The 20,787-nt window shown below is 34.5% G+C and overlaps 1 protein-coding gene across 2 annotated transcripts in view; it reads right to left on the reverse strand.

Moving 5' to 3' along the window:
* Window positions 1-9: 9 nt before the first annotated feature.
* The window catches only part of LOC129760030 (troponin C-like), a 35,660-nt gene continuing 14,882 nt past the window's right edge, over window positions 10-20,787 (reverse strand). For both annotated transcript variants that reach the window (XM_055757610.1, XM_055757611.1), the window contains exons 2-4: window positions 13,038-13,351; window positions 212-321; window positions 10-139 (exon numbers count right to left, since the gene is read on the reverse strand). In XM_055757610.1, the coding sequence (XP_055613585.1) occupies window positions 111-139; window positions 212-321; window positions 13,038-13,351 (453 nt within the window). In that variant the 3' untranslated portion in view covers window positions 10-110. The remainder of the gene's footprint in view (window positions 140-211; window positions 322-13,037; window positions 13,352-20,787) is intronic.

The following is a 20,787-nucleotide window of genomic DNA, read 5'->3' on the forward strand; positions in this document are numbered from 1 at the left end:
CTTAGATAAGCGGGAACACTCTACATTCGCTATGTCGGTTTTTGTTGGTGTTTTCTTTTCATTTCAGAGTTAATCCATGCTACAGTTGAACTGACCCGTATCGAGTGGATTTATTCACCGGTCATCATCTCCATGAATTCTACAAAAAGAAGAAAAGTTTCAAGATTAGCATACACGTTTTTCTCCAAATAGCAGACAACAAAGAGCATACCATCGAAATCAACAGTTCCGGATCCGTCCTGATCGATTTCGGTGATGATTCCGTCCAAGTCATCGTTCGACAGCTTATCGTCCAGAGCGGCCAGAATTTCCTTCAATGTGCTGCGAAGAGAGAAATTGGGAAAAAGGGGAAAATTTTCAATGGATCGTATCAGTCGAACGGAAAAACAGAACCCCACATCGGGGTGCGACATCATTCTACCCCAGCTAATGGCAAATTTAGGAAGGAAGCTGTATGCATAAATCATCGTGGAGGAGCCAAGTCGCACCGGTTGAGTGAATGATGAAGTGCGAAACAGATGTAATTCGGTAATATATTTGACAGTGGAATTAGGACAAACGGAGTGACGAGAGAACCTTAGTTTTCCTTAGAACATGCCTAGTATGAGATGTAGAACAAGATTAGGGGAGGGGGGGGGGGGGGGGGGGAGTAGGGTCTAACACTTTCAAAAAATCGATTTTTTTATTTTTTTATTTTCTTATTATAAAACATTATCGGGTCATGCAACATATTTTGTCCAAGCAACACAATTTGACCATGCAACATAGTTCGAACATGTGGCTTAACCGCACTGTAGGGATTAGGAATAATGGTAGAATATAAGTTCTAGAATGCAGTGTAAACGATAATGAATGATATTGAATCAGTGTGTAAATTGAATAGCTAGGGCCCGCTAGGGCGTAACGCTAAAGTGAAGAGTCTTTATGAACGTGCCCCATAGAATGCGTGCACCTACACACGCTCGAAAAAAGAGATTCTAGTTTGAGAATGCAAATGTGTTGGTGAAATCTCGAATGAAAAGAATATCTTGCACTTGCTATGCAAGTGTGAACGCAGGAAGGAAACCGTCAGTTGAGAAAATATATTTGATGAGGAAACACGCGTTGTTCAATTTTTGAACTGTCTATCGATTGAGAGTCAAGCAGTTTAGGAATATCAGTCATCCGGTCACTACAATGGCGCAGTTAACACTCCCAGTGCAAGTTAATTGCGATCGAAATGAAGATTATAAATTTTTCTGGGGTGGAAATTTTATGAGAAAATTGAGTGAATAAGTTGATGAAAAAAACGAAAATTTGGTTCTGGAGTGATTTTTCCTCATTGTAGATTCTCGGTTATGAAGGTAAGAAAAAACATTACAGTATCATGAATTTGAATACATTGACGCATAGGTGATAATGGTGATTGAAGATGACAATGACAACAAAATTTGATTTGATCTTCTGACAAATGCATATTTTTTTATTTGGAACGGTCCGCTAGCGCGTATTTTGAAACTCTGCTGACAAGAGGTCACAGTAGAAACATAATATTTTAGTGAATTTTTCTTTTGAAAATTAAAAAATTAATCAAGTTTTATTCCTACGGAAGATTAAAGGTTCATGAGAAGTGAAAATTAATGAAACTCTACCGACGAAAGGTAGAAGAGAAAAGTACACATTTTGAATTGATGTTTTTGGAAAACGTAAAGTTAAAGAAACTCTGCCGACGAAAGGCCAGAGAGAATAAAAAATATATATAATTTTTTTGTGGATATTAATTAAAAAAAAAAAACGAAAAATGAATGTACCTTTACCGACGGAAGGTTAAAGGCTACTTAACATTGAAAATAAAAGAAACTCTAACGACAAAAGGTTAGAGAGAAAAAAGTAACATTTTGAATGGTTGTCTTTGGGAAACGTAAAGTTTATGAAACTCTGCCGACGAAAGGCCGGAGAGAGTAAAACCAGGTATAAAATTATTTTGATGGATTAATTATTTAAAAAAACAAAACGAAAAATGAATAAATCTTTGCCGATGGAAGGTAAAAGGTTACTGATTATTGAAAATAAAAGAAACTCTACCGACGGAAGGTTAGAGACAAAAAAAGTAACATTTTGAATGGTTGTTTAAAAAAAACGTAATGTTCATGAAACTCTGCCGACGAAAAGCCAGAGAGAGTAAAACCAGGTATGAAATTATTTTGATGGAATTATTATTTAGGAAAAAAAAACGAAAAATGAATAAATCTTTGCCGATGTAAGGTAAAAGGTTACTGATGATTGGAAATGAAAGAAACTCTACCGACGAAAGGTTAGAGAGTAAAATGTACACATTTTGAATGATTGTTTTCAAAAAAACGTAAAGTTTTTGAAACTCTGCCGACGAAAGGCCAGAGAGAGTTAAAAAAAGAAGAAGTATTTGTTTTCTTGTTGAAAAACAAAACTGAATAAAACTCTTGCCTCGAATGTTTGAATGACTTTATTCTGAATAGTATAGATTAGCTTATTTAGTTCCGTATATCTTGAAAAGTTATTTATGTAGATTAAACTAAAATGATGATTTATTAGGAGGTAATGTTAGGTGTAAGGTAAGGAAGGTAAGGTAAGGTAAGAAAAGGTGAAGGATTAAAAAAAAGCTCATCTATCTATATATATAAAAATGAATGTTTGTCTGTCTGTCTGTTCCCTATAGACTCGGAAACTACTGAACCGATCATCGTCAAAACTGGCATCTGAGGGTTTTTGAGGCCGGGGATGGTTTCTGTAATAGTCAAAACTTCATCCGACTTAAGGAAGGAGAGGCTTCCATATAAAATTTGTAGTTTTTCGAAACAAATTAAAGTCATGACATCCATTTTCTTGAGATTTTTTTTTCCTTTGGGCGGTTTGTTTTTCGTCTCTATGGTCGAGGCGTCGCCAGTCAACGTCGCAAAAGGAAAGTAACCCAGGCATAGCATACTGATCAGTAGGAATATTTTGGCGCGTATTTCTCAACCAAGCATATTTTCTTTGAGGGGTTTGTTTTTCGTCTCCATGGGCGAGCAAACGTCGTCGCAAGAGGATAGTAACCAAAGCACACTGTTCATTGATTGCTGGAAAATTTAACAATAAGGCACCTGTTTCTCAAACACGTGGGGGCGATATGCAACCTAGATGTGTTTTTTCTTGCTTATTTGATTTGTACACAGAACGTGGTAATAAATGACGCCTAGATGTGACACGGATTGGTATTTTATCAATCGAATCAAAACCAATTGAAAGATTTGCAAAAATACTTCCATATGTAGTTCGTGTTAATGTAGGTAGCATTCGACTTTTCATTCAAGGAACATTAGAACATGTTCAAACGTTCAACTTTTTCTGTTAAAAAAATTAAAGATAATGTTTTCTTCTAGAAATTGTTACTTCGGCCCAAATACACAACTGAAACGAATTTAGAAATGAAAATGGGAGCTTTTTATTTTTAAAAAATCTGAAAAAAACCATCGTAATTTTTGCTTACATACCAATTCAAGTACGTACTTAACATGAAAAGTGTTTTTGTGTTACATGGCTGCATGAAAAAGACTTTTGATCCGCTTCGTTTTTTGAAAGCGAGACTTTAGAACTAATATTCAACTGGACGCAAAATTTTTAAGAGAAATTTTTAGTTTACCCTTAAAGTGTTAAAAACAATATTCCTTCCTGTCAACTTACAAGGTGGGGCAAGGGCAAACTTCGAACTTGAAATTAATCTTCAAAATGATTCAATATGTTGGAAAGACCAGAAGGGGTATTCCGAATGTTGAAACTGCAGCGGATATTGAAAATTCATAAAAGTCTTTGTAAATGAAGGTCATTCCCTTTGAACAGCATTCGTTAAAAGTGGAGTAGCAAACATAAATTTATGTTGCAGGAATACTGCAGATATATCAGTGAAACTTGATAGAACAAAAAACAGGAATTCGTATTAAATCCATTTTAAAGCCATTACTCTGACGCATCTGTAAATAAGCTTTGCATTGACACTTGCCCCAATAAACGGAACAAATGTAAACTTAGAAATTTGTTTTTGCCAACATTTTTAAATATTTGACTTTCAAAGAGAAAATAAAAAAAACGCTGAGAACTTATTTAGTGATGCAACCGATATTTTTTAAATATTTACATGTTATACGTAGTAAATTTATTTAGAAAAAAAAGAAATTTGCACTGTATTTAATACATAACTAATTTAATATATTTTTCATTACCATGATGTTTGGGTATCGAGCCGGTTAAATTTGCCTACCTTCTTCAAGCAGTGGGGGACAAAATTGAAAAAGATGGGAGAGCTCCCATGTAAATTTAAGATAAAGAGCTTTTCAAAGAAGGGACCATATTTAAAAAGGTTTTTTTTTGTGTACAGAGTAAAAATTTCAGATCTTAAAAAACGAGTTCAGAGATCAAGTTTCAGTAAATAATATATACCATCTTTGAATTGCAATTCAGAACCGCAGCTGCATTTCAAAGTTGTTGGTTCTGAAGTATGATGAGGTTTTCTCTAAAATCTTAATTTGAATAAATTTTTACAAATTACATTTATTTCTGGAAGGTGTAGCAAAGCACAACGGGTCAGCTAGTTATATAAGAAAAAATACCGTTTTGTAGCACTTTATTCAAATTTAGACGTTTCGCGATCCCACATTTTATACAATAAAAAGAAAATTGTGAAATGCGATAAGAGTAGGATCGTTATAAGTAAGAAAATCAGGTTAGAGATTCAGGAATGGATAGAACTTTGAAAATCGAAAAATTAGCGAGAAGCTCCGTCTTTCAAAGATATGGGTGCATAAAATAAAAATGAACTTCTAAATCGAGGTAAAATTTAAATGTATTATTTTAATAGAGTTGTATAAATTTGCGAAAAGTTTAAAATAAATGAATAAATTAATTTATAAAAAGAAAAATTTCCAAGGTTTGTTTCACTGTTTAAACATCTAGTAAACATTAATAAAGATGAAGGAGAGAACATTTAGAAAATAATATTTATAAACGATCATTATAAACCATCTAAATCAATTGATATCTTATCATGTTTTAAATAATTGCTGAGATAGATGTCATGTCATTTCTTTACTAAAGCTTGTTGAAATATTTTTTAAATTTATTTTCGAATGATAATCTATATAAAAATAAAATATTTATTTTATGTTCTGTTTAATTTAGAAAATTGATTGCTCGTTTCATTTTTGTTTTTCAAAAATTTCACCTACAAAATATAAAACAATTTATTTTTTCTATGATAATGTATAGACACTTTAAGAGTAGGCAAGGAGGCGGATGTTGGGATTAGGAATAATGGTAGAATATAAATTCTAGAATGCAGTGTAAACGATAATGAATGATATTGAATCAGTGTGTAAATTGAATAGCTAGGGCCCGCTAGGGCGTAACGCTAAAGTGAAGAGTCTTTATGAACGTGCCCCATAGAATGCGTGCACCTACACACGCTCGAAAAAAGAGATTCTAGTTTGAGAATGCAAATGTGTTGGTGAAATCTCGAATGAAAAGAATATCTTGCACTTGCTATGCAAGTGTGAACGCAGGAAGGAAACCGTCAGTTGAGAAAATATATTTGATGAGGAAACACGCGTTGTTCAATTTTTGAACTGTCTATCGATTGAGAGTCAAGAAGTTTAGGAATATCAGTCATCCGGTCACTACACGCACCATGCAACATTATCCCACCATGTGAAATAATTGGACCGGCGACATAATCTAACTGTCTAACAAAATCAAACCGTGCATCATAATCCATCCATGTGACATAATCAGACTTGTAAACCATCGACATTTTCTCTGACAGTCGCACAGCCTGCTTTAATCAGTTTCATTGTTCGTGCCATCAAACGAATGCGACCGAAAACTTGCCGAACAGTTGACTACCATCAAACGAAACGACATTGATTCTTCTTTGTGTGATTGTCGAACGAAATTTCGTGTCTTGGTACACGAGAGGGATAATTTGATGGTCAAACGACCATAATTCCCGACAGTTTACGACATCGCCTATCTCTTTCACGCAGCAGAACTTACAGACTCAATAAGCAAATGCAATCTTTTCTATTCACTCCCTCCTGTTGAAAAAAAATTCGCCACTCTGCAGCGCCGGGTGATGTTTGGATGTGTTGGTCGAACAATGTGGAATGATTATCTCGATTATCTACGCAAGAGGGATGAAAGTCAAACGACTAACCACAACAAAGATCAAAATTTCATTTGACATTTTTTTGCTCTCCGATCAAACGATTGCGCTCTCCACGATTGTCACGAACGATGTGTGGTGATTGTCTCCGGAAAAATTCAAACGATGGTGACCACTTACAAGCCTGGACATAATCGGACCATGCAATATAATCCAACCGTGTGACATAAACCAGTGATTCAACATCATCCGACCATGCAAAAAAATTCGACCATGTGACAAAATCTAAACATGCAACATAATCCGAGTCGGACATCGTCCTGTAGATGGGCAACATCGAGCCCGAAACCGGTCGACAAAAAAGGTAATTTTAAATCCTTTTATGTTAGTAAGAACGTTAGGTGTCGTGTCCTGTAATACGCCGTATATTATATGTGTATTATGATTTGTGTTTGTGTATGAGAGGAAGTTCACTGTACTTTAAAACAAAAATCAAAGACAAAAAAACATAATTTGGCCAAGCAAGAGTACATTTTTTCATTTTAGTTGATTCGCTATACATACATAATTATGGCGTTAATAACTTGGAATTTTCCGCATTTTTTCGATTCATAACGCAAACGTTATCCCTGATGAAATATTAATATTTCAACTTGCCAACTTATTCTCCAAATTTTGAAATCACCTTTTCTACCTTGCCTACGATTCTGTCCTTTGATGTTCTAAATACCACTTTTTTCTTCGAAATTTACATTGTTTTGATTTCGACATTCCACAACAAATATTTGATGCTGTCGGCGACCGGACCGGATGACCACCAATCATCATAAATGTATCAACAAGCGAAGACGCTCGTCCCGATTCTCGGTTGTGACACTAATGATGAAGACGCACAGTTGATTACTTCCATTCACGCCGGTTTTAATTATACCAGCAGCAGCAGCCAGGAGGGTTGATGGGAATTGGATTTGGCCGTACACTTGACTCATACACTAGATTTTGGGGAGTGGGGAGAGGAGATCCTAGACTAGCAGTAGATTTGCCAACAACGACAGATGTTTATGGAAGCTGACGAGATCTCGGCGAGGAACCTATCTGGCTGATTATCCTATGGATGGGGAGGGGTTCATGCTTCTTTTAGAGAAAACATTCCAAGACGGGAAGAAAGCTGGATCCACTCAGACCACGTCATTAAAATGTAAAACATTTCAAGTGTGATGTTCGTTCGAACAGCTCACGTGAAGATGGATTTGAACCGTTGTGGCAAGCAAGGTGGTTGAAAATTGAAAAAAAAAAAACGTGCGTTCTCTTAAAAAAACTCGTCTTAGCGCCGTATTATCAGGTGGAAAACATTTGCTCGTCACTTTTGGTTGCGGTGTAAAATTGTCATTTTCCTCGCAGCGAGGACGTGTCCATCATTTATTGGACGCTTTCATCGCATTAGAGCATCGGAAAAGAAGTGATGGACCACGGAGAGCTCGCGTAGCATAGATATCACTGGTTTGTAGGAAAGTGAGAAAAAAAAAACCTCAGGAATCAGCACCACTCGAAGTCGTCTTCGATTTCTTGGCGGCGGCTCAACTCAACCGAACTCAACGGCCGGTGATGTAGACGACGTACGATTTGGAATGTTGGCCTCCAAAAATCCTCCCGGGGGCCACTTGTCTTCACACATTCAGCCGAGAAGAAAACGACCGACACTGGTCAAACCGAGAGAGTTTTTTTTTCTTGCTAATTCTTAAGCTTCTCGACCTCTGGCAAATAGTATAGCGATGTTTATTCGAGCATCACTCTACCAAGTGCCGCCCGTTAAAGTCACACCGCTAAGATTTATCTTTTCCAAAACGCTCGGGATGCATCGGAAAATCCAGGGGGATCAATAGGCAGGGAGGGTGATTCGGAGATTCACATTCCTTGGGTTTCCCGGATGAGTGACGACTGGTGTTAGCAAGCGTGCTGATCGAAGATATTCCTATAGGTATACATATTATAGTCACAAACCGTTTCACTTGTCGTAATAAATCTTCGATTTTCCGCAGCGCTTTCAAGCGAAGCATAATTTGTGTGTCGTAAAAAGTTGACCCCATGTTTATTGAATAATCAGTGTAAAATTGTTTGTTTTATTCTGCCATGTCAAATCCTGAAATCAATCGTGAAATTAAATGTACCATAGTCCAGCAAATAGGAAACTACCGGGTAGCTTAAAAAAGTTGAGAAGATAGTTCTGCGACCATTCAAACATGTAAATAATGCGAAAGAGATAAGTTATGATGAAGAAAAAAAAATGAAGTTCACTTACGCTTTGCGCTTTTAAATTTTGACAAATTGAATTATGACTGTTTTTGAAGATTACTTTATAAAATATAAAATATTGGGCTTGTGATATAGCTCAGTTGGCAAGTCTGTTGCCTCCTGAGCCGATGTCCGCGAGTTCGAGCCCAAGAGTAAATATCGAACACAGTTGTACCGGATAAGTTTTTCAATAACGATCCGCCAACTGCAACGTTGATAAAGTCGCGAATGCCATAATGATGGTAAAACGACTATAATCGAAACAAAAAAAAAAAAAAAGTTCATATTGCCAGGATTTTTGGTCGACAGTTTTTAAATCAAATGCCTAGATTTTCCAGGTTTTTAGATAAAATGACCCCGATTTGTCCGGCCCGGAAATGTGCTGAAAAAAATTGGCAACCTTAAGTTATACCCTTTATTATTCTTTCATAGAAATTGGCTGTTTCAAAATTGATGATAATTAAAAATCTGTTCTACTTTTTTCGACTGAGTTTTGATAAGGTTCACAAAATATAGCTTCAAAATCGAATCGTGGGCTGAAGGGGTTTATTTGAGATAACTATTTCGAAAATTAGCCGAAAACTGTCTCGATTCGGAGAGATCAAAGTAGTCGGCGGCCTCAACTGACGTCAAAATTTCAAGCTTCGCAAATTTTTCGAAAATTTGCCACTTTGTCTCGAAGAATATTGAAAAAAAAACTGCTTTAGAATTTGTGGACAGATCAACTAGAAGAGTGAAGATGGGCTGTAGACGATTGGATTCGAATGGTTTATCTTGGACCGGGAAATGTGACCAATTATAAGAAGCGAAACTTACAACTCTATCTTTTAAAGCATTGCTAAGGATTTTTCAGCTAAGTATTTTTTTAAATTCTTTTTCAAATAACATTCGGTGACGTCGTACAGATATGATAAACTGCAAAGGGTGGAAAATTCTAGTTTTGATTTTAGGAGAAGATGAGGAGGAGGAGATTTAACTAGATTGTGTCATTTCGCTTTGCAAAAATCAATATCGGTAACAGCTATTAGTTGCACAGTTTACACGGCTTGTATTATCTCTGATGGAATTTCCACAATCGTTTGCGTTTGCATTATTTTTCTGGCATTCTTTGAGTAAATCAGTTGATTTTTAAGTTTGAAGAGGATACATTTTGTTCTGTTTTCTTAAGTTTTTTTTTAACAAACAAGTTACGTTGTGATAGTACTAATAAACCGCATAACCAATTCTAATGAAAGACTGAAGTTTCAAAATAAACATTGCTGCACAATAAGTCAAATTTATTATGACAGAGTGCATACGAAAAGAAACTGACTGTGCCTTGTATAGTTGATTTAAAGGAGTTTGGCACAAGAATGTTCATAAAGGTGGATGAAAACTGGTGCTTTAAATCTAAAGACGTTGAGGCGCCTAAATTTTTTCTGAAGATTTGCGTGAGGATTGAACTTTTTTTTATGAGAGATTTTTCTCAATATACATTTGTCCCTGTTTAACATTTTCGAATCTAGCAATTTGAACAGGAGGATTTTTTTTGCCATTATTATTACGAATGCAATGAATTAAAAAGAATTCTTTTATAAGTCGAATAGTTTTCTTTCCATTAAGTTTGTACATTTTTGGGAGTTAAGGTTTTTTAAAGAATAATCAAAAGAATTTTTTTTTCAATGAAACTGTTTGTTGATTCCATTTTATTCGTTACAAATAATTTTTGCAATTATGAAGAGGTTGTAGTAGATATTAATGCTACATTAAAGTAATCATATCAGAACATTGACTAGCTGTTGCACGAAAACCTAACAAAATTGTCCAACATATCTTAAATTATTTTTTGATCATGTTTTCTCCATAAAAAAAAACATTTTCTAACATAACTTTTTCGATAAAAATATTTCAATTCTAAAATGCTTCTTATTAATGACGTTGATCGAAGAAATATTTCATCTCAGGTTAATAACAAAAATATTGATCCAATGCGTGTTGTGATATTTGCTTATACATTCAATCCAAACTAGAAAACTAGTATGAGGCCGAGATCAGAGAAGCATTAAGAAATTAATAAAACGACAATAATATCAACTCAGCTTCTATAAAACTATGATTCTATCATTTAAGGAAAAAGTATGATATTTTGAGTGAAAATATTGCGATAAAATGGCTGATAATTAGATGTGTTGAAAAGTATCATGAAAAACGAAAAATGTGGCTATAAGTTAGGATTGTACTTGTACCAGTTCAGGTATTTCCATTAAACAACAATTTCAGGAGTACAATTTCATAAACTAAATCACACTTGTCAAAAGTGTTTCCTGATTATATCCTTCCATCCATGCTCCAAAAAAATTGTTTGCTAGGATGCAGAGGTGACCTCGGTCCTAAAGCGCAAAGTTCTATCTTTCATCCCTTTCTATATTTTTCCTAACTATCAATTGACTACTAGGACGTGGCCGGCGCCGTTATTGATGTTCAAAGAGAGAGCATCAGTTTTGTACAATGAGAATGAGTCACTAATCCCAAGTACTATTCGTTTGACCTTTGTACAACATTGATGGCCTCGGTCAATCACGGAGTAGCAACCATTGGCGATGTGGAACTTGTTCTACTGAGCCACGCCTGCGATCATGGTTTTCGAAATGCATTTTGTAAAGAAAAAAGAGAGTTTAATGATTATATCATTATTAAACAATATTGGATTAATATTGGAGCATTGCGGGTTCAATGATTCAGGTGGATGTGAGTAGTCAATAAAGCTAAGCTAAGCTAAGCTAATTAGCCGAAAACTGTCTCGATTCGTCTAATGCCTATTGAGTTATTCATTTTTTCATATATTTTGCTGCAAACTTTTTCGTGCTTCTTTGCCTTATTTTTTTTATAAATTCTGTTTTAACTTATATTATTTTTTATTCAAACGCATCCCATACCATTTAACTATAATTGTTGTATAAGGTTCTACAGATCAGCGTGTCTTTTTAAACACTTCATTAGTCCAACTCAGTGATTATTATTTGTATTTTAATACGAATTTTAATATAAAACAACGAACATTTGAGCCGATCTGCTATTGTAACGATCATTATCGTATGAAAGTATTATTTTTGAAATAAACTTCACCCACGACTAACTCAAAATTTGAATTAAAATCGATTTCGTTTTTGTTTAGAATTTGATGCTTTGGGGTAACATTGATCAGTCTCTGTTTGACGGTTTTAACGAGTTTTCTTGATCATAAAGGATACAAAAAACTTTCATAATACTTACAAATGCAAGCTTATCAATTGCTAAGGCAGTTCGGAAAAACTCAAATTATATGAAATTAATCATGAAACAAATTGGAACACAGCACTTTCGGTGGCCCAAAGATACTAAATAAGTAACTTTTGATCCAGTGAATTCTAAGATATACAATGCTGAATTTCAGTGTTTCTTGGTTCAGATTTCTTCGGGGTAAAAAAAACAACATCACGGTCCTTAATGTGTTAAGGCCGAACAACAATTAAAACCGAAAGATGGACAATGATGCTGCATAAATTAAGGCGCTATTTTTTAAAATTACTTATAAAATTTTAACCAAATAAAATGAAATTTTACCTTTATTCTATTTCATAGGCCCTCACACTATTCCCGTTTAATTTTTTCTTACAAACTTTACATTTTGATAGGAATTCTAGGCTTTTGTCCTAGACTGGCGTACTTTTGGAAAATGTCCATATTTTTGAAATATCAAAAATTAACCTCAAAAAACAAAAAAAAAAAAAAACTACACCAAAATTATGCATTTAGTTACTAATGAAAAAATGAGAACTCACATATAAATCAACCTGCTGCTTCTTAACGCTTTGATTCCATCAGGAAGGGTGTTTGTTTGCGAACCTTCGAAAAAATAAATATTTCAAGATTTTGAAATTACATTTTACTTACATTTGAAATTTTTAAAAACAAACCACACGTAGAAACTTTTGATAAGATACTTTAACTAAAGACTTAGTTATTGATGATTATGTGGAAAAATTTCATGTTGATCAAAGTTACCCCGATGATCAATCTTACCCCGTTATACGGTACCGTCAAATGAGGTCTCTATTCCAAGACACATAATGAAGAATGATTTTAGAAAGAACCGTCCGTCAAATGGAATATTTCTGAACAATGTTCGTTTTACTACAAAAAGAGGATTTTATTCGGTTAAAAAAAAAATCATGAAATCTTTAATTTATAATCAGTTTCCAAACATAAATTAGAAGCTAATATCACAATCTACTTTCAATTTAGAAATTGTACTCAATTCTCAAGTTTTCCTCTAATGACACATATTGCTATCTTGAATAAGATTATAATTGTGCATTGTACAGTTTAGAGAGGATTTATTTTTAAAGAATTATGAAGTAAGTGAATATATTGTGTTGGACACAAAATTCATCTTCCTGATTTGGAATATTTCAAAAGGAAGAAGGATTTAAAACGAACAACTGGGTACAAAATGGAATGTATCTTAAAATTAAGAAAAATGGGATGTAACAAAATACTCCCTAGAAATCTGATGCAAAAAAAACTTCAGTTAATTTCCAGTAGTTTCTAACAAAAAAAAGTAAATAGAGCATCTCACCTAGTAGTGATATAACCGTTGCCCTCCCGATCGTACAACCGGAAGGCTTCCTTCAGTTCCTTTTCCATCGCTTCGGCATCCTCCTCCTCTATCAGGAAGTTGGCGGCAATGCTGGCGAATCCGTCGAAGTTCACCTTCCCGGTGTCCTCCGGATCTTCCTCGTCGATCATCGCCTGCAGTTCACCCTCGTCGAACTGCTGCCCCAGCGTATTCAAGATGGTGGAAATTTTGATGGTCTCGATGAAGCCCGACTTGGTAGTGTCGAACATCTGGAATGCTTTGCGCATGATGGCCAACCGCTGCTCCTCATCCTCCTGCGGGTGAAAAAACGAAAAAAAAAAGTCACAAAATGATTTAATTTTGATAACTTTAAATCAAACGTATAAATCAAGGTTATTAGTCTTAATTGCAGAAGTATAAACCATTCAACAATTTTGGAAACGTTAATGGGGTAATATTTTGCTTTGTATCCTCCTGTGTCAATATTTCCATCCAACTGTAAACATAATCCACCCCACTTTCAATCACCTCGGGAATGCCAAAAGATGATCACATTTCCTCGGAGCTTCAGCGTGTGCACAGAAAAGCCAAAATCCATCTCCGATTGCTAGACAGAGCTGAGCCAATGGATTAATCAGCCAAAATATTTGTGGTTTCATACCGTGTTCAATTGATAAAAATAGTACGCTCTCATTGAAGTGTGGGTCCAGTTTACCCTGGTGCTGCCTCCCGGTCATGATGGATGCTAATTTCAAAGCGCAAACTTTTTGACCGCAAGCCAAAGGAAGGGTGATATAATTATCCTCGATTGATTCAGTCGTTTGTGCATCGGGTGTTGGGATGAAGGCAGCATAAAGATGAGTGCCCTCGTGAAATTAAGCGATCCGTTTCACGGGTTTTTTTTTCTCCTTTCCTTTTTCAGCTCTGTTTCAACCCCAGTCAAATTTCCGAGAGTGGTAACAGGATCTAGAAATCAAAAAATAACATCTGTTCCACCGGGCGATGATGGATGTATCATTAAGATATCCGCTCAACTGAACTGACTCAGTAAATGAAAATTCCAGCAGCGAGGGAATGCGGAAATTGGATGGGCGGACGGCATGCCGAATCCAATCATGTCGGTCAATTTACGGGATGGTGCATCAGCCAATTTTGCTAGCTACCAGAAAAAAATGAAAAAAAAGAACGCCGAACGAGTCATGGGATACAATTCAAAGGGCAAAATGTTGAACCTTGAAAAAAGTAACATACTGCGAGAGTTCAAATTTGCAGCTGTTTTTTCTATGAAGGTTTGATTTACTTAGAAAGTTATTTTTTTATGGTTTATAACACTGCTGAAAAGAGCAATGTGAAATGTAGAAACATTATTATGTATTTATAAGAATTTGTTCAAAAAAAGTATTTTTGAAACACGATTTTTTTCACGTCCTCTCAAAAAATATCATAAAATCCAATTCATACTTCAGACTTAAGGATAACTCTTTTCGGCATTCGATCTAGCTTAAATTTGGAATGTGAGCTGCTGGTAGTCCTATGATCAATTTTAGCTCATTCTTAGTAAATCTAGTTTTTACACATACACTGTGTCTAATTATTCATAATAGAGCAGGCATATTTTTTTTTTAAATAAATACACCGTCTTAGCTGATTTAGGCTTACAGACTGAATAAATGTGAGCAACTTAAAATCATCTTTTAACACCCAGTACCACAAGATGGGAATTGAACCCACGCCTCAGGTGGTCTATGAGATAACCGTGTCACCACGCAGAAGACTCGGCTATCGAGACGTACATTTTTACAGTAAAATAAACATAACTTTCTTTTTAAACATTATTTTATATTATTAGTGTATTCCAAATACTGACCAACTGGTTTTATATGTTTCATTTTCGGATGCAGCTGATATTTTTACTGTATAAACATTATTTATTTTATTTTTATTTACATAGTATTCCGTCTCACGACATAACTTGACGAACATAATTCCTAAAATTCACTCGGTATTCACAGTATAAACATGGGTAAGTGAATATTATTCCCGTTTGATATTATCTATTAAATAAAATTATAGGAAGTCTGACTACTCCTCCGGAATCATTGGTTATCACGAAATAACTAATATTTGTCCAATAACTGATGTTTATCCAGTAATTATCTGTTCAAAATACTCAAAATACTGTATTAATCTAAAAACTAGAAAATATTGCCTTAAAGTATGCAATGACTCTAGGGCAGTAGACAAACTTTTAGAGTTCTCTTGGTCTGATACTAGCAAATTTTGAAATGAAACCTAATATGGCAAAAAATAGTCAACGGACCTTTTATTTTTGGATTTCGGATAATTTTTGCCTAAGGTCAGGGCACCCTGAATTGAGGATCAAGCCTCCTTTAGGAAAGGATCAAGTCTTCTTTAACTTAACACATATAACAATTTTCATCATCTCACGAAAATGCTTCTAGTTCATCTACGAGTTCATGTATCGTTTTAACTTTTGGAGCATATAAACTTGAGTTACTCGATAGTTTAGAAAAGTGGAATATTTATTTCAAGAAAATAGAAGTGCACACAAAAAAGGTAAACATAGACTTCCATGAAAAAATAGTTTTCAAAACAGCTGGAAAACTTTACCAGAGAGTAAAAAATTGTATATCAAAAATTGTAGCCAATAACTTGAAAGAACACTCACTATAATTTCGAGCTCTAGAGATAAGCCATGCACTTTTATACGTCGGGCTTATTAATGCAAAAAGTCAAACAAATCTGTATATACAAAAATGAATTTCTGTCTGTCTGTCTGTCTGTTTGTCTGTTTGTCTGTCTGTCTGTTTCCTATAGACTCGGAAACTACTGAACCGATTTGCGTGAAACTAGGCAGGTGGGGGTATTGGAGGTAGGGGAAGGTTCATATTTTAGTTTGAGATCCCTCCCTCTCTCATGAAGGGTGGGAAGGACCTCCCAAACAAAAGACAATTTTTTACATATCTCGAGAACCCATCAAGCAAATGGTATCAAATTTTGCATGGGGTGGTATTTTGGAGCGAGGAAGGGGGAGGGGCGTTACCTTACAATTTTTCATATAACTCGAAAACTAATCAAGATATTGGAACCAAATTTGGCATGGGAAAGTATTTGGATACGAAAAATATTTCAATGATTATTTGAGACCCTTCCCTCTTTCCAGTAGGGAGATGTAAAGGGGGAGGGGATCTATTTTATAATCTTTTACATAACTCTAAAACTAATTAGGCTAATGGAACCAAATTTGACATGGGTTGGTATTTGGGAACGTAACATGTTCTAATGATTGTTTGAGACCCCTTCCTTTTTCCAGCGGGGAAGAGAAAAAGGGATGGGGATTTTATACAACTTTTACTGCATAGCTCAAGACCTACAACAGCAAATGGAATCAAATTTTTCACGGAACGATATTTGGGTACGAGAAATGCTTCTATGAATATTTGGTATACCTCACTCCTTTAAAGAGGTGTGGATGAAAAGGGGGAGGAGAGGTCTCCCTTACAATTTTTAGTACAACTTGAGAGCTGATCGAGCAAATTGAACCACATTTGGCATGTGAGGGTATTTGGATACGAGAAATGTTTCAATAATAAATTGAAGCCCCACCTTTTTTCAGCGGCTTCCATACAATTTTTTGCATAACTCGAGAATAAATCGAGCAAATGAAACCAAATTTGGCCTAAAAAGTATTTGAGTAAGAAAAATACTTTTATGAATATTAGGTTCTCACCCCTCCATTCAATGAGGAGAACGGAAGGGGGGACGGTACTTCCTTTCAAGTTTATGCATAACTCAAAAATTTACTACACAAATAACAACCAAATTTGGCAAGTGATGGTATATCATCAAATTCAATTTTCCTATGTGAAACAATTCCTTTCTTGCAGTAGTATGATAGAATTAGGAATATAGGAAGGGAAGAGGAGGCTTACATTTAACTTTTTTTTAACAAAATTCGAGAAATGGACAAAACCTTACATGGAAAACTATTTTGGTATGATTCTATGATTATCTGACACACCATCCTTCTTTCAGTGAGTAAGTACATGGGAGAAGGGAGGTGAGCCCAATATAATTTTCTTAGCATTAGTTCTCAATTTATGCTAACAAAGCCAACAAATGGAAACAAATATGGCATGGAAAGGTACTTAGTTACGAGATTTGTTTTCACGATTGTTAAAGACTCATACGCTTTACAGTGTTGAGAGGGGAAGAAAGGAAGAAGCTCCATATACATTTTGTTGTAAAGCTTAAAAACTTATCAACCAATGGAACTATATTTGATATGAGAGGATTTTTGGGAACGAAAAAAATGGGTATGATTATTAAAGATCACAACATCCATTCAGCAGGGGGTGAAGGGATGGACAGGGGAGGGTGCTTTCTTATCAGATTTTTAGCATAAATCCAGAACATATCAAGCAAAAACAACCATATTTTATAAGTTAGATTGTTTGCATACGATTAATTTGAGAACCTCCAAACAGATTAAAATTATCAGATCTTTAACACAAATTTATAGAGCAAGATTCAGAATATTAGATTAAGTTATATTTGTGTTGCAATTCGAAACTCCTGCTGCAACTCTCATTTTATATTGGTTGCTTGTGGATTATGTTAAAATTTGATTTAAAATTATGCCTTATTGGCAATAAAATTTAAGTAATTTTTTAAAATATAATTTTATTTTGAAAAGTGTAGCAAAGCATTTTGAAAAATTATTACACAATCAGACAAGCAAATCAGCAACTTGATGAGAAGAATCTGCTGGAAATTTTCCACTTTGAAAACATGTTATTCTTAAAAGATTCTTGCTCCTCAAGATCGTCACAAAAAAGTTATATCTTCGAGTATTTTTTTTTATAAAATAGTCCATCGAAGTTCGAGAAAATGGGGGATTTTCCTTACTCAAATTTGCTCTTAGATTTTATCGTCTTTTTTCGGCGAGTTTTAATATCAAAAACCAAAATTTACCAGTTGTCCAGACGTTTCGAGCTACTATGGCATTCGCTTCTCTTCAGTGGACACTAAAATTATATTTTTCTTTAAACATTCAATCTTAATATTAATTTTTAGTAGGAACTTACAAATTACTGGCCATCGTCTAAACTACTTTGATTTTGGACAGTCTGTTTTTTTTTCGTTTACATTTGTTTGTCAGTGTCTGTGTTAATCTAGCAATGAAAATTCAGTGAATCACTTTGTCTATTGACTACAATATCGTCACCTCTTAACTTAATATAAAACGTTTCGGTTGTTATCCTGGCGTTATATCCAGTAACTCTTTCCAAAATTTTGGTGTTTTCAAAATCGAACAAATGTCCATTCTCAAGACTTTGTTGTACTAAACCTGTGCTTATTTGTTTACAGTTGTCGTTGTTTTATGCGTTTTTCTAAAAACTGGCTGGTTTCACCGATATATGATTTCCTACATTGTCCACATTTAATCTCATATTCATTTCGTTCTTTGGAATTTTGTCTTTTGTTTTTGTAAAAATCATTTACATCAGCAGAGGATAACTTTAAAACAGAAGTATCCCGGAATCATGTATATTTGTTGTTGGGTAAACATTCCAGTTTTTTCTTGAACATGCTCGGGTTTAAAAAAAAAATGTTGACAAGTAAAGTTAATCACAGTCTGGCTCAATTGCTAAAATATAATAAAAAATACGTTATTTAAACTCAAAATAAATTAAACATTTTAAATGAAACATAATTTCATGGACGCATTGTTATAATCGAAATAAGATGACCATGTGTTCTTATCTGCAGAATACAAACATTAGCATTATATATAAAAAAACACAATTCAGATTCGTATCAAAATGCAAATTTAGCATTCAAAGATTAGCTTGTTTAGCTAACTTTCTCTATATATGAAATTTTCTAATGTAACAGGAACAGCTTTGGCGGTTGATTTATTGAAAAGTACGTGTTTTAAAATACTTTTTTACATTTTTGTGGCCATGATCTTAGAATATTTAAAAGAAGATGTTCCATATGTGCAACATATAGCTTCTAACTTCAGCTTTCTCACGCACTAAGTGAAATTTTTTTCGAGCACTTAAAAATCGGTTGAGAAACAAGGGGGTTTTAGCGAAAACGGTGTTTGCCGTCATTTGACCGCTCACGGTATGAATAGGAATACCACATGCGATATTCGAAAACCGCAACACTTTAAAAAAAACGAAAAACGCAAAAATACTTGCATTTTGTAAATAAAAATAGTCCTGTCACTAAATTTGCGAAAAAAAAATTATATAGGGCGTAATCATCGTTTAAAGTTCAAAATCCGTCATTTGACCGCCTCCGGTACGTGTAGTGTTAATAAAAAATTTCCAAATTCTAAAACTTTTTTTACATAATCTCACGAAATTTTTTAAATAAAAGCTTGAAATTTGACAAAGTTACAGCAAATTATGTGAGGCAACCTCAATTTTCTCTACTTTTTCCTTGAATAGATGTAATCAAAATCATAATCCCAAGAAAAAATCGAAGCCGAGGGCTCAAAGGTCTAAAATAATGCTTAACTTTCGTGGAATTTACACAGAAATTCTAATCAGCTGTCGGATTAGACTGCACTCAGATGGAGTATTACTTGACCTTTTTGACTCAGAAATAAGCTATTTTATTTATACGTCCTGACAACATGACACTTTATGTAATTGATTTTTTTTTTCAAAGTTCTTAAACACTGCAAATATTTTAAGAGTAACATTTTACCGATGGAAATATAACAAAACGATCTATTTTCGCAATTTTATCCGTTTGAAGAAGATGTTATTTTATAATATAATTGCTTAATTCCACTTCCGGGTAGTTGTAGCATATTTTCGGCTGAAGCATACGCACTTAAACAGGCTGTAGGAGAAAGTTTACCAGATGGGAAAAATTTGATATTGAGCGACTCAGCAAATTGCCTTGACGCTCTGAAAAGAGGGCGCTCCAAACACCCATGGATTCAGGAAATCGAAAAATTGATCCAGACCCGAAATGTGATATTCGCGTGGATACCAGGACACTCAGGAATATTTGGGAATAAAAAAGCAGGATTTCCATGCAAATGAGGCTCGTAAAATTCCTCCTCAAAATATCCTATTACAATTTAGGATGCAGTCTTCGAAATAAGACGACAAATTTGGAATAAATGGACAACAACCTGGTGGCAATCGAGATGTTCTCTACGCATCAACAAACCTTATCCAACCAAATATGTTGATCGTAAATGCGCTTCTGAACAACGTGTTCTAACCCGGTTGCGCATTGGACACACTAGATTCACACATTCATATTTATTCGAACGTAACAGCCCGCCAACATGTTCTTTTTGCGGCGTCATAAGAACAGTTGAACACATCCTCATCGACTGTAAAGGTTACGAAGAACCCCGAAAAAAGTACAAAATAACAGGGACGATTTATGAAGTTTTGGTGAATGAGGCAGACAAGGAAAACAATCTCATAACATTTCTGAAAGAGGGTAAATTATTCGAACTTATTTAAATAGGTTAAAATTAATTTTAATTAGCAGTAGTTTAGTAGTTGTATTTTTTTTTAGTATAGATGTATATTTTTTTTTAAAGACACGAATACCCCTGGAGAAGTAAAATGTCTAAAATAAACCATAATAATAATAATAATAATATTATTATTATTATTATTATTATGGTTTATTTTAGACATTTTACTTCTCCAGGGGTATTCGTGTCTTTAAAAAAAAATATACATCT

The sequence above is a fragment of the Uranotaenia lowii genome, unplaced genomic scaffold (assembly GCF_029784155.1).
Source record: "Uranotaenia lowii strain MFRU-FL unplaced genomic scaffold, ASM2978415v1 HiC_scaffold_374, whole genome shotgun sequence".
Classification (NCBI taxonomy): domain Eukaryota; kingdom Metazoa; phylum Arthropoda; class Insecta; order Diptera; family Culicidae; genus Uranotaenia; species Uranotaenia lowii.